The sequence below is a fragment of the Balaenoptera musculus genome, chromosome 2, assembly GCF_009873245.2.
Source record: "Balaenoptera musculus isolate JJ_BM4_2016_0621 chromosome 2, mBalMus1.pri.v3, whole genome shotgun sequence".
NCBI classification, from domain to species: Eukaryota; Metazoa; Chordata; class Mammalia; order Artiodactyla; family Balaenopteridae; genus Balaenoptera; species Balaenoptera musculus.
Genome location: NC_045786.1, coordinates 463,849 through 477,491, shown reverse-complemented (window position 1 = coordinate 477,491; position 13,643 = coordinate 463,849). Strand labels below are relative to the sequence as shown.

The 13,643-nt window shown below is 36.0% G+C and overlaps 1 protein-coding gene across 6 annotated transcripts in view; it reads left to right on the top strand.

The window, feature by feature from the left end:
* Positions 1 to 13,643, top strand: part of ODAD2 (outer dynein arm docking complex subunit 2) — a 243,943-nt gene that overhangs the window by 140,925 nt on the left and 89,375 nt on the right. For all 6 annotated transcript variants that reach the window (XM_036841365.1, XM_036841363.1, XM_036841362.1 and 3 more), the window contains one exon: positions 5,755 to 5,869. In XM_036841365.1, coding sequence (XP_036697260.1) covers positions 5,755 to 5,869 — 115 coding nt within the window. The remainder of the gene's footprint in view (positions 1 to 5,754; positions 5,870 to 13,643) is intronic.

Genomic DNA, 13,643 nt, shown 5'->3' with positions numbered 1-13,643 from the left:
TAGTTTCTAAGTGTGGTGTGGAAAGGGGAGTCCAAGTTAATTTTTTCATATGATATTCAATTGATCTAGCATCATTTATTGAAAACACTATTTCTCAGTTGATTAGCTTGGTCCCTTGGTTGAAATTCAATTGACTGTATATTAGCAGATCTATTTCAGAACTCCTTTTTCCATTGATCTATTTTTCTATCCTCATGTCAGTCCCACACTATCTTGATTATTATAGCTTTGTCATAAGAGTGTTAAGTCCTCCAACTTTTTAAGATGCTTTGGGCTATCTTAGATGTTTTGCATTTATACATAAATTTTAGAGTCATCTTGTCTAAATCTTTTTTAAAGCTTTATGGAATTTTAATAATTGTTGCTAAGAATCTGTAGATCAACTTAGAAAGAATAGGAATCTTAACAATATTGAGATCGCCAGTCCACTAATATGGTATATATCTCCATTTATTTGGGTCTGTTTTAATTCTAGTAGGATATGCAGTCCAGTACTCTCTCGTGATGCTGGGCGGTGGCACTGAGCTGCAGCCCCCAGTCATCCATGTGATCAGGAGGGTAAACAACTCAAACACTCGCAACCATTCTGCACCCGTCAACCGTTCTGGTTTTCCCTTTCAGTACAGTAGTCAATACGTTACAAGAGATACTCAGCACTTTATTATAAAATAGGCTTTGTGTTAGATGATTTTGCCCAGCTATAGGCCACTGTAAGTGTTTTGAGCATGTTTAAGGTGGACTGGGCTAAGCTGCGATGTTCGGTAGGTTAGGTGCGTTAAATGTGTTTTCCACTTGTGCTGGGTTTATTAGGACACAGCCCCATGGATAAGTCAAGGAAGGTCTGTACAGAGAAAAGAGGGGAAAGTCAAAGGACACCTTGAGGAAGCAGTCAGCCAAACTCAAACTGTGGGACTTCCTACAACAGTCCTGATCTCTTAAAAGAGTCAATGCCATAAAAATGTTCTAGATTAAAAGAGACTAAAAAGATATATCAAAAATACAGTGTATGATCCCTTTTGAATCTAGGTTTTGTTTGTTTTTTAAAAAGCTCTAAAGAAAGTTTTGCAAAGAAATGGGAATATTTGAATATGAGCTGGACCTCAAAAATTGTTGGGCCCTCTTAATATTATTCTGTGAATGCATAACTTTTCATATGAATGAATAACTGTATGTATGAATGAATAAGTTTTGAAAGCTTTTCTGTCATAGTGCTTACACAACTATAAAAGGACAGACTATCCTTCTACTCTACCAAAGCCAAGGAGTTCTGGGACACACTTGACATGCCTTTCCAGAGGCTGCTACATTCACATCTTTTCTCCCAATTTGGTCTCCCATAGCCTCTTTAAAAGAATACACAGAGATATAAACATTAAAACTCTGAGAATTTTTATGAAAATGTAAAATTCTTTTCTAATCATAGTTTTTCACAGGGATCATTAATTCTGACATCCATTTATGTTTCCATTTTTGTGGAATTGCCAGCTTGGTTTTAAAACCTGTAGATTTCAGTTGCATCTTATAATGTGGCTTAAGAACATCATGTTCCTTTAGGCTAACCACATTTAGGTTGAGCCATTGTCAGACAATAGCATTTATCAGCATAATTTTCAGCAAATATTGTGAAATTTTTAGAAAGGATGCAAAATTATGGTTTCAAAATAGATGTACTGTCATTGCCAGAAAGAAACTCTGCAACCTCAGCCGTGCTGGCTATGTGGGTGCAAACTGTTCACATTTGTTCATATATGTGGCCTCAGTGGGCAGGCCAGCCAGCCAGACTTGTTAACAATCCTGACAAGAGTTAATAGAACAAAAGACACTGAGAGCCATAACAAGCAGCTGTGTCTTTTTTGTTTGTTTGTTTTTAAGAGCCAGAATATGAAGATGTAGTCATCTTTCAAGAGCTGTTATTTTGTCAGCCACACAGTTTGATTTCTATGATAAAGTTGAAGATTTTGGAAACATATAGTTCAGTTTTGTTTTTATAATATCAAAATATTAATGTAAAATTCTATTGACAATAAAAACAGGAAGAGTTAACATACTGCTGGAAGTGAATTCAGAGCAAGATGCTAATCAAATTAAAGAACTATACAAAAGGAGATAGACCCATTGAAAATGGGCAGTGATGTAATGAATACCACCTACAAGCCCAGCATTGTATATTCAAAAAGCAATAAAGTTGTAAAGAAGATCTATGAAAATGCACTTTCAACTTAGAGGCAACTCCAAATAAAAATTTACTGGTTAGATTTTGAATTTGAACATGCGCTTTCCAAGTATGAGGTTAAAAATGAACGTATTTGTGTTGGGAGAGATTTTTGATTCATCAAAAAAGGAGTAGGCAAAGGCTGTCTTGTTTCAGGTCCATTTAACCAATACTCACTGTCTGCGGGAGCTGCCCTAAGCATGGCGGGCAATGGCAGATTCCTGCTGTCAAGGAGATTACACACTACTTGGGGAGATAAGAAGCATACGCACCTGCCTACAATGCAAAGCAGTGTGTTATGAGTGCTAGAAACGAGGGCAGCAAAACTCAAAAGAATCTCAGAGGAGGGAGAAGCCAGGGGACTTGGGGAGAGGTCTTATGGTAGACCTTAAAGCATGGATTGTTGCAGCAAAAGATGGAGATGGCAGGGCAAAGGCTGAGTCCTGGGAGAATTTCTGTGGCTTGTGAGTTAACAGTGTCTCCCCTCTGTGTTCACGTGGAACCCCATGCCCGCATCTATTATAGCATTTACCAGAATAGATTATTATGGTCTCCTTAACACACTCGCTAGACTGCAGTTTCCTAAAGGACAATTAAAATCCTCATTATTTGCGGATTCTGTATTTGTGTATTCACATCCTTGCTAAAATGTATTTGTAATCCCCCCAGTTAATCCTTATAGCACTTTCGCAGTTATTCACGGACACGTGTGGAGCCACGAAAAATTTGAGTTGCCTGGTGCACGTGTTTCCAGCTGGGGTTGAACAGGACCACACTCTGCCTTCTTGTTTCCGCTCTCATTTTGTAAACAAGTGTCATCTTCAAAATATTTAGTGCCGCGTTTTTTGCATTTTCGTGCTTTGAGCTGGTGATCTTCCTGTTTAAAATGGCCCCCAAGCATAGTGCCAAAATGCAAGAGGGCTGTGATATGCTTTACAGAGAAAATGTGTGTATTGGATTGCCTGTGGGTTCAGTGTTAAAGAATCAACAATGTGTATTAAGTAAGGTGTCTTTAAACAGAAACACACATAAAACAAGACTATGTATTGATCAGTTAACGAAAATATTCTCACCAGAGGCTCTTAGGAACAAAACTTTATATTCCCCCAGGAGCAATGATTGGGTATCTACAAATTCACTGTTTGCAGTGACTTTATACAGCGAACTACCCTGAGTCATAAGAATTGACTGTATCTGTTACTTCCGTATGCTTAGCACTTAGAGTTTAGTAGATGGCCAAAGAGTTTTATGAGCAAACACCTGAAAGTAGGGAGTTTGGAGGAATAAACCAGCTCAGTGGAAATGTTAAATACTGAATTCAGGAACTGGGGTGTGAATACCATGCAGGCAGCGGGAAGCTGTCGGAGACCGTCTCCTGGGAGTGACCTCTCAGTTGTGAACTGTTCACCAAGCACTGACTGAACGTGCTGGGTGGTGTGATGGACAGAATGAATATCCCCGGGGCCCTGCTGGCACGGAGATACTGCAGAAGCTCTCAGAACTCCTTCGGCAAGATTAATTTCCCAGGGATTTATGGGATGGATTGGAATTGAGAGAAACTGGAGACATAAAACCAAGTTAGGCAGCTATTGTAGCAATCCTGATACGAGGTAGTAGAGACCAGGATTAGGATGCTGGCAGGGAGAACAGAGAAGTAGGGGGAGATACTTGAGTTATTTGAAGAAAATCCACAGTATATGACTCGATACAGAGGATGAGGGAGATGGAGGGACAAAATTAAACTCTGAAGTTTGCTACCCATGACTTTGTTAGTTCCTGTGTTTGCAAATGTTTTTTTTAAATGTTTTCCTCGTCTAAGGTAATTACTCTGTACTGTGCTGTCTTTTAAGACATCGGTAATGGGGTCACCGTCCTCAGCTGTTGTAACTAAGCAGCTGATGAATTGCCTAGGGTTTGGGGTGACGGTCAAGGACAGTACATCTGGTTTTAGCATGAATAGTGAATTTTTATCGTTAATTGTGAAATTTTTCCTGGGGGGATCCAGAGTTGAATTATGCCTCTTTTTAACTGAAAATATGTGCCATCCAGATGACTTCCACTCTGATGACAAGCTACGTCCCTCATTGTATGGCTAAGTATTCCTAATGTAACTATTTACTACTACATTAGTGAGAGAGTAGGGTGGATTAACATTCACTATTGTTCTTTGAGAAATTGCATGTGAAAAAATACAGACCCAAGGATCTCCATTAATTACATTTCCAGTGGCATATGTAAACCAGTAAGCTTTTTAAGTTTGCAAAGTAATTCCTTCATTGTGAAGTACAGTGTGTTCAGTATCTTTCTTTATAGTTTCTATAAATCAAGAAATAAAACTTTATTTTCCCTCGGCATGATACAGACAGAAAGCTTTAGTTTTAGACAGCTATTTAGTTAAACTTTGGGTTAAAATCCTTTCTCAATGTGCTTTTTTCTTATTAAAGATCATCTTTTAAAGAGAGAGTTTATATCTTACTATAAGCTATTTGCATTACCAACTGTTTTATAAGGTTATGGAAAACATATCCAACTTGGAACCTTTGGAATAATACATTTTTTTTTTTCCTGGCACACTCAGATAATCAAGAAATGTAGTTTTTTAATGTCAATTTTCAAGAAAAAGTTTGAATGGTGCCAAGCTAGTAGTATTTATTCTATCTGTGGATAAGTACTACGTGTACTTAACTCAACTTGAGGTTCAAAATCAAAGGAATTTTGATGTTCTTTATCTGTTTTCATATGCTCTGAGTTTATCTTTCTGAACAAAGCCATGTTTGTAAAGGATATTAAGTTTTGTTTGACCTTCTTCTCAACTGCGAGTACTTGATGGACCTTAATGCAAGGGTATACTCCCTGGGCTGATTGATACATAAACAGAAGACAGATGGTGTGGAGATGACTCTGATGATAATTCATTTTTCAGCTAGTCAAGAAGATATTTTGATTACAGTGTGTTTAAGTAACTATAACACAGTCTGCAATGTTGGTCTTGCTGGGAAGGGAGCACATGGAAAACAAGTTATGTGTTATTCGTGCCCCACAAAGGATGCAGTGTGTTGTACTGACTTTAATTCCTAGTGCTAGATTAGTACTGGAAGAGGTTAAACTGTGTCACGCAGTACGGTAAGTCAGTTAAACACAGACCAAATAGAAGAGGTAACTGCACAGCTTTGAGCCATAAATATTTGTCTTGGAAAGTATTTAGATGTTACTATATGAAAGAAACCAGTATTTTTACATTTAGGTAACAGTCTGTATACAGCTAATTAAAGAATTACATGGCTTGATTTTCAGTTTATGTGAATCGCAACTATCATGGAGCTTGCTTTCTGTGTCAACGAGTTTAAAACTGAAATCAGAGAGCCGACAACTCAGCAGCATGTTATGTCCCTGCTGTTGTTAAAGTTTTGAAAAAAAATAGCTAAGCAAAATGTCAAAAGGAGAAAAAAATAATTATAATTGTGTGAATAGATAGGCCATTTAAATTTTTATTTTCGTGTACTAATTACAGTCTCTACCTCTGTTTTTTGGTTTCACAATAGGATAATTGATCACTTAGATGGAGTTCGTTTGTTGTGGTCCCTACTAAAAAATCCTCACCCAGACGTGAAGGCCAGTGCGGCTTGGGCCCTCTGTCCCTGCATCCAGAATGCAAAGGTGAGAACAGACTGCAAATCAATCCATTCTAGAATCTCTAATACCATATTGAATAATGTCACCACAGGTCACTAATTGCTTTTCACTTCTTTTTGGTCAGATTTATCTGGGGGAAAAATGTGCTGAACGTTTGTGCCAAACTAATTTTTGAGCAGTACCTTCTCCTGGTCAGTTTTTGTATGTAAAATGAAACTGGGCTAAGATGGCAGTGCTTATTACCATGTTCTACATGGCTGGTGCAATCAAAACAAGTACCCCAGGTAAATTAGGGGGAGGAAAGTTGACTGTTCTTATCTCTTGGGTGAAAAGAAAATTGCATTACTGCTACTTTCAGAAGCTCAAGATGACTTCTATGTTATTTATTGTCTGAATTACTACAATGAAAAATCACTAAGTTCTTTGTTACCTTGAAAAAGTCACATAATTTCGTGAATCCCACTTTTCTTATCTGTCAGTAAAGACTGGATATAAAACCTATGGATAAAATTTTTATATGAAAAAAGACTGAACTGGAAGTTTCTGAAGTCTTTTAGCTCTTCATTTGTAAATTTTATTATTTTCTTTGAGGATCTCTTTTCAGCCCATTTCTGTTATCTTCACTTAAATTTCTTTTCCTATAGGTTTAGGGATTTCCCTTTAAGATCCGTGTTGCTAGAGATATTTCTCTCTGTTGAGTATTTTTATCTAAAGTATTTTTATTTAAAGCATTTATTTCCTGTAATAAATTTAACATGCCTCTATCTTCCTAAATATTTGTGACTAGAAGTAATCTTTTGTAAAAAGTGAATTGTGATATATAGCAATAGTAGAAAAGACTTATTACAAACTGGTTAATGGAACCATTTTTTTATAACAACAAAAAAGGAAAAATAAAAATAAAAACACCTCAAATGTCAACCTACAGGAAAATGGACAACAGGATGATAGTACAGTCATAACATGTCATACAATGCAGCAGTGAAAAATGAATGTATTTCAGCAATGTGTTCATCAATATTGCTACATCACATAAACATATTGAGCAAAATAAAAACAAGTTTCAGAAGCAGACATGCAATATAATCCTATTATATAAGGTCCAAAGAATTTTTTTAAGTGCAAAATATAAATATTATTTAGGGAGCAAGAAAGAAGACTACTGGAGAAAGATTGCTACACATCCTTAAAGAATATCCTTAAAGATATTCCTTAAGAAAGACCTTAATCTTCCTTAAGGAATCTTTAACATCTTTAAGGATCTTAATTATCTTTAAGGAAGGTTAATGGTATCAGAGGCAAGCCAAGATTAATAAGCAGGACTAACTTCAGAGGAAAGAGATAATGTAAAGAACAGAAGATAACATTAAATTTTTAAAATTAATATCCTCAGAATGACCCAAGGGATACTACTAGGCCCAAAAAGCCTGAATAAAAAAGAAATATTCATAGGTTAAGAAAGAACTTTTGGAAATTAAAAATATATTTGACAAAACAATAAATTTAATAAAAGAGATAAATACTAGGTTATGTGTGACGCTGGGATATGACTACGTAATTATCTGGATGATAAGGTCTAGTAAATAGCTAAAAATGTAAAGTAAAAGTAAAAACCAAATAGGAATCGCAAGCACACAAAAAGAAAGAGAGCAACTGAAAAGAAGAAACAGTCATTTTTTTTTAAAGGGGGGGGGTGGTTTCCGTAAGCTGAAGAGTTGAAGAAAGACTCTAGTCTTCAGATTGAAAAGATTCATTTAGTGCCAAGTAGGGAAAAAGAATTTATCTATGCCTAGACACAAATTCAAATTTGGTGTTTCCAGAAATTAAAGGAAAGGAAAAAGTTACATAAGAGTAAGAATCACACCAGTATTAGACTTAACATCATTCACAATAAATTCTACAAGAAAAAGGAACAAAGCCTTTACTGTCTTTAGAGGAAAACACTTTTTATGCTGGAATTCTATACCCTGCAAAACTAGCATTCCAGTGAGAGTAGACTAAGGACAGAATAAACACATTGAGCCTTTAGAAATGTCAGCACTCAGGAAAGTTATCCCCCAGGGGTCTTCTTTGAAAAAAAATTACTTTACAATGTTTTCCAGCAAAACAGAAGATTCTAAGGAAGAGAATAACATGAGTTATAGAAACAATAATGAACAAATAAATCATTAGAATTTATAGCTAAATATGAATTTGTGTTGGTAATATGGCTTTCAAATTTTGTCAGATTATTAAGAAAGAATTTCTTTAAAAGTAATGGCATAAAGTAAAATAAAAGCAGATGGTGTTGTCACAGTAACAGTCTGAATCTAAACTACCAGATGATTCTGAAAGCATGTTAGGGAGTGGAAGGTAATAGGTAAAAACATGCCAAAAGTCTTTCCTTTTCCTACAGAAGGGTGTTAGAGATACTGGTTAAATCTCAATCATCATTGAAAATATGATGAATTTAATATTATCATTGGTGAGATACCATTTTGTATAGATAACATTTCTGTCAGTGCTGTTATTACGTGTAAACTGCGTCCTGTATTCGTATGGACTTCAACTCCAAATCTGCCTATTTATCTATTATTGGCTTTAAAAGGTATTCCAGCATTTCCACATTCGTTATTCTTGCCCAGGATTTCTGTCCCAAATATCCAACTGCTCTCCTCTGCTAGCAACCCAAACTGAGCCACACTCAGATTTTAAGAACAACCCATCCTGCCTGTGTTTAAGCCCTTGGCCCCAAGGCCAGTCTACACCTAAGCCCTCATAAAGAGCTCCATTTCTCCTGAACCTCTCCTGCCTTCCACTGCTCTCCACTCCCACCAACTCAGCATCTTTGAACTCTTCTCAGCTCCCTTCCTACCACTCCTGGGGGAAGGACAGACCCATGAGGATCTCTGCTTGTTCACTTCTCTTACCAAGAATTTCTGTATGCATTTTCATTTGGGTAACATGAACATCTGAAGAGTTTTGAACAAGGAAGAGACATAAGCAGATTGGCTCACTAGAAAAAGTGTGAGTGGGTGATTGATTAGGCTATAGCCATGATTCAGAGGAAAGTAATTAGAGTTTGACCTAATACAGGGGCAGTGTGGGTGAAGAGGAAGAGCAAATACAAGAAATGATTGGGAAATAGAATCAGAAATTGGTGAGTTATTGGATGTTGGCTATGAGAAAGAGGTGAGAGAGAGTATGAATTTTTGTTTTTGTTTTGGTGTTTTAACTTTGACAACGAAGTAACCTTAGTTGCTAACCTTGTTAGTAACCTTCACCAAACATGGGAAGAACACAATTTGGGGAAAAGATGGGGGATTTGCTTTCATCCAGGTATAGGTGTCCAGTCATTTGAATATATGAATCTGGGTGTCAGGAGAGATTCTGGACTGGAGATACATATATATGGGAGCCATCAGTATGTAGGAGGCGGTTGAAGTCTTGAGCAAAGATGAACGGCAGAGGGTGTGGGCGACAAGAGAAGACCAGTGACAAAGAACAGTCACAGAGGAAGACCGACGTGTGATGAGATCACCAGGAGAGGGCAATTTCAGGAAAGACAAGAAAGGAAGCAAAGCCAAGAAAGGAGGAGTGTTCAGTGGTATCATTTGCCCCTAAGAGGTCATTTGCCTTTGAAAACTGAAAAGAGTACATTAAATATGGAAATTAAGAGGTCATCGGTCATAGACATTTCAGTCGAGAGGTGAGAGTTTAAGTCCGTGGTACTGGGGTGAGAAATGAATTAAGGGGAGAAATAGCTACAAAGGGGATTAATAGTTCTTTCTGGAAGCTGAGGTGTTAATATCAATAGAAGGAAGCAATATGAAATCCAGAAGACAGTTTAGGCTGAGGGAATGACTAATACGGGAAAGGCATGAGAGAGGTGGAGAAGGTGTGTGTAGGTAGTAGATGGAGAAAGGAAGAATGGATGCATGGAAGAAAGGAAGAAAGCATAGCTCTCACTGTTCCTAAACCTTACAAGCACATTGCTCTAAGTAGAGTAAAAATCTTCTGGAGCACCAAGCAGAAGGACAGTTCTAGAATACATAACTCCTGAGGGTGAGCCCTGTGAGAGGAAGGACTTCTGGTAAGAAACACTGAGAAAGGCAACTTCTTACTTCATCCAGGCAACAAACACATGCCCAATCTCCTGTCTCCCTGTCTATCTATCTGTCTATCTATCGGCCTATCTATCTATCTATCATCTATCTATCTATTATCTATCTATCTATCTATTATCTATCTATCTATCTATCTATCTATCTACCTATCTTTCTGTCATCCAATTCAGAAGTGACAAAGTTATCAAAGGGATCTGAATTAATACCCTTCTGTGAATTTAAAAACTTGAAGTCACACATTTCTTAGCTGACAGTAAGTATAATTTGGCTGATTATTTCAACAGTGAGGACTGGCTTTTCTGATTACATAATATAGAAGACATTTCCGTAAATTGAATTAACTAAATATGCAGAGTCAAAATTTGATGTCATGTATATCACAAAATACATCTTTTATGACTAAATTTATGATGAACATTTTTAGATGTCAATTCAAAATAGATGAGGAGGATGCATACCTTTTCAAAAATGTATTGAGATACGTGAGTAAAAATTTTGAAGACTGTTGGTCTAGTATATCAGGTCTGGCCCTTGAAATGGGAGAGAAGGAAACTTAAAACATATTTCCTCAAGAAAATACCCTAATTTGCAAGATTCTTGTCCTTTTGAAAACTCCTATTTTCTAGGACCAGGAGGTGAATATTATACTGGTTTCCTTCCTTGCATACTTCTAGAACAAAACTCATCTTCCCAAGGCAGAAGGATACCTCAGGGGTCAAGTGCAAGAGAGGTCATGTGCTCAGAAAGGCAAGAGGAAAGAAAACACATTTATATTAAAAAATAGTATCTCATTATTCATATAGATCCTAATCAAACCGTGGTTTCAGACAGCTCTATCTAATAGAAATTTCTGTGATAATGGAAATGTACTCTTCAGATATTGCAACCAGTAGCCATGTGTGGGTTTTGAAATGTGACTAGTCTGACTGAGGAACTAAACTTTTAATTATATTAAGTTTCAATTAATTTAAGTAGCCACATGTAGCTAGTGGCTATTGTTTTGAATATCCCAAGTCTAAGATACGCAAATAATGGAGAGTTGTTTTTGAAAAGCAACTTCTGCAAAAAGTTCTAAACCTCAAGAATTATATAAGTTGGCATATGGTTATATATTCACTGTGCCAATTTTAGAACGTAAAGAAAAACACAAAGGAAAGTGTCTTTTGTGTTTCCATATAAATTTAAAATATTTTTTGTTCTAGTTCTGTGAAAAATGCCATTGGTAATTTGATAGGGATCGCATTGAATCTGTAGCTTGCCTTGTGTAGTATGGTCATTTTGACAATATTGATTCTTCTTATCCGAGAACATGGTGTATCTCTCCATCTGTTTGTGTCATCTTCAATTACTTTCATCAGTGTCTTATAGTTTTCCGAGTACAGGTGTTTTGCCTCCTTAGGTAGGTTTATTCCTAGGTATTTTATTCTTTTTGATGTGTGTTTCCTTAATTTCTCTTTCTGATCATTTGTTGTTAGTGTATAGAAATGAAACAGATTTCTGTGTATTAATTTTGTATCCTGCAATTTACCGAATTCATTGATGAGCTTTAGTAGTTTTCTGGTAGCGTCTTTAAGATTTTCTATGTATGGTATCATGTCATCTGCAAACAATGACACTATTACTTCTGCTTTTCCAGTTTGTATTCCTTTTATTTCTTTTTCTTCTCTGATTGCTGTGGATAGGACTTCCAAAACTATGTTGAATAAAAGTGGCGGGAATGGACATTTTTGTCCTGCTCCTGATCTTAGAAGAAGCGCTTTCAGTTTTTCACCATTGAGAATGATGTTAGCTGTGGGTTTGTCATATATGGCCTTTATTATGTTGAGGTAGTTTCCCTCTATGCCCACTTTCTGGAGAGTTTTTATCATAAATGGGTGTTGAATTTTGTCAAAAGCTTTTTCTGCATCTATGGAGATGATCATATGGTTTTTATTCTTTAATTTGTTAATATGGTGTATCACATTGATTGATTTGCATATGTTGAAGAATCCTTGCAGCCCTAAACCCCACTTGATCATGGTGTATGATCCTTTTAATGTGTTGTTGGACTCGGTTTGCTAGTATTTTGTTGAGGATCTTTGGGTCTGTGTTCATCAGTGATACTGGCCTGTAATTTTCGTTTTTGTGGTATCTCTGTCTGGTTTTGATATCAGGATGATGGGGGACTCATAGAATGAGCTTGGGAGTATTCCTTCCTCTGCAATTTTTTTGAATAATTGCAGAAGGATAGGTGCTAACTCTTCTCTAAATGTTTGATAGAATTCTCCTGTAAAGCCATCTGGTCCTGAACTTTTGTTTGTTGGAAGTTTTTAAATCACAGTTTCAATTTCAGTACTTGTGATTGGTCGATTCATATTTTCTGTTTCTTCCTGGGTCAGTCTTGGAAGGTTGTACCTTTCTAAGAATTTGTACATTTCTTCTAGGTTGTCCATTTTATTGGCATATAGTGCTTGTACTAGTCTCTTATGATCCTTTGTATTTCTGTGGTGTCAGTTGTAACTTCTCCTTTTTCATTTTTAATTTTATTGATTTGAGACCTCTCCCTTTTGTTCCTGATGAGTCTAGCTAAAGGTTTATCAATTTTGCTCTTCTCAGAGAACCAGCTTTTAGTTTCATTGATCTTTTCTATTGTTTTCTTCATTTCTATTTCATTTATTTCTGCTCTGATCTTTGTGATTTTTCCTTCTACTAACTTTGGGTTTTCCTTGTTCTTCTTTCTCTAATTGCTTTAGGTGTAAGGTTAGGTTGTTTATTTGAGATGTTTCTTGTTTCCCGAGGTAGGATTGTATTGCTATAAACTTCCCTCTTAGAACTGCTTTTGCTTCATCCCATAGATTTTGGATTGTCGTGTTTTCATTTTCATTTGTCTCTAGGTATTTTTGATTTCCTCTTTGATTTCTTCAGTGATCCATTTGTTGTTTAGTAGCGTATTGTTTAGCCTCCACATGTTTGTGTTCTTTGCAGTTTTTTTCTTGTAGTTGATTTACAGTCATAGCATTGTGGTTGGAAAAGATTTTACATGTTATTGTAAAATAACATACTTCCATACTAACCCAAATTAATAATTAAAATCCATAAAATGTTGGTTTGTTTTTTCAATACTCATACCAAAAATTAATCACAAATCAGGAATAGAATAGGGTTTTGTTTTGTTTTGTTTTGTTTTTCATTCAAATTTTAACCTAAACATAGTAATCTGGGGGTTAAATGAGATTTTATCTCATTTTCACCCATGTATTATACCCAAGGAGATACAACTTCTGTTACTTCTTAGTAATTGTGAAAGATAGCCCCAGAATATAAAATGATGCTGGTGAAGAACATGTTATAGTTTTAATACTTAGTAGTTAGACCGGGTTTATACTTCATAAGCATTTACATTTAAATCTTCATTTTGCCGTGAGCTTCATGACAGTACATGAATATAATAAAATTAAAAGTTAATAATGATTTAACTTAATCTCCAGGCATGTCAAATAATGTCATTAATTCAACAACATTTGTTTAGCACTAACTGTTTGCCAGACCCTGTGCAGGTGCTCATTACATTCTGTATGCCCATTTTTTTGCATCTTAACATAAATGCATAATATTTATGCAATTAAGTTTCTAGTGTTGAAAAAAAAGAGTGAGGTTAAATGAAACAAAACTTCCATCATTTGAGCCTTTCTAGAATGTTCCTTCACATAAGG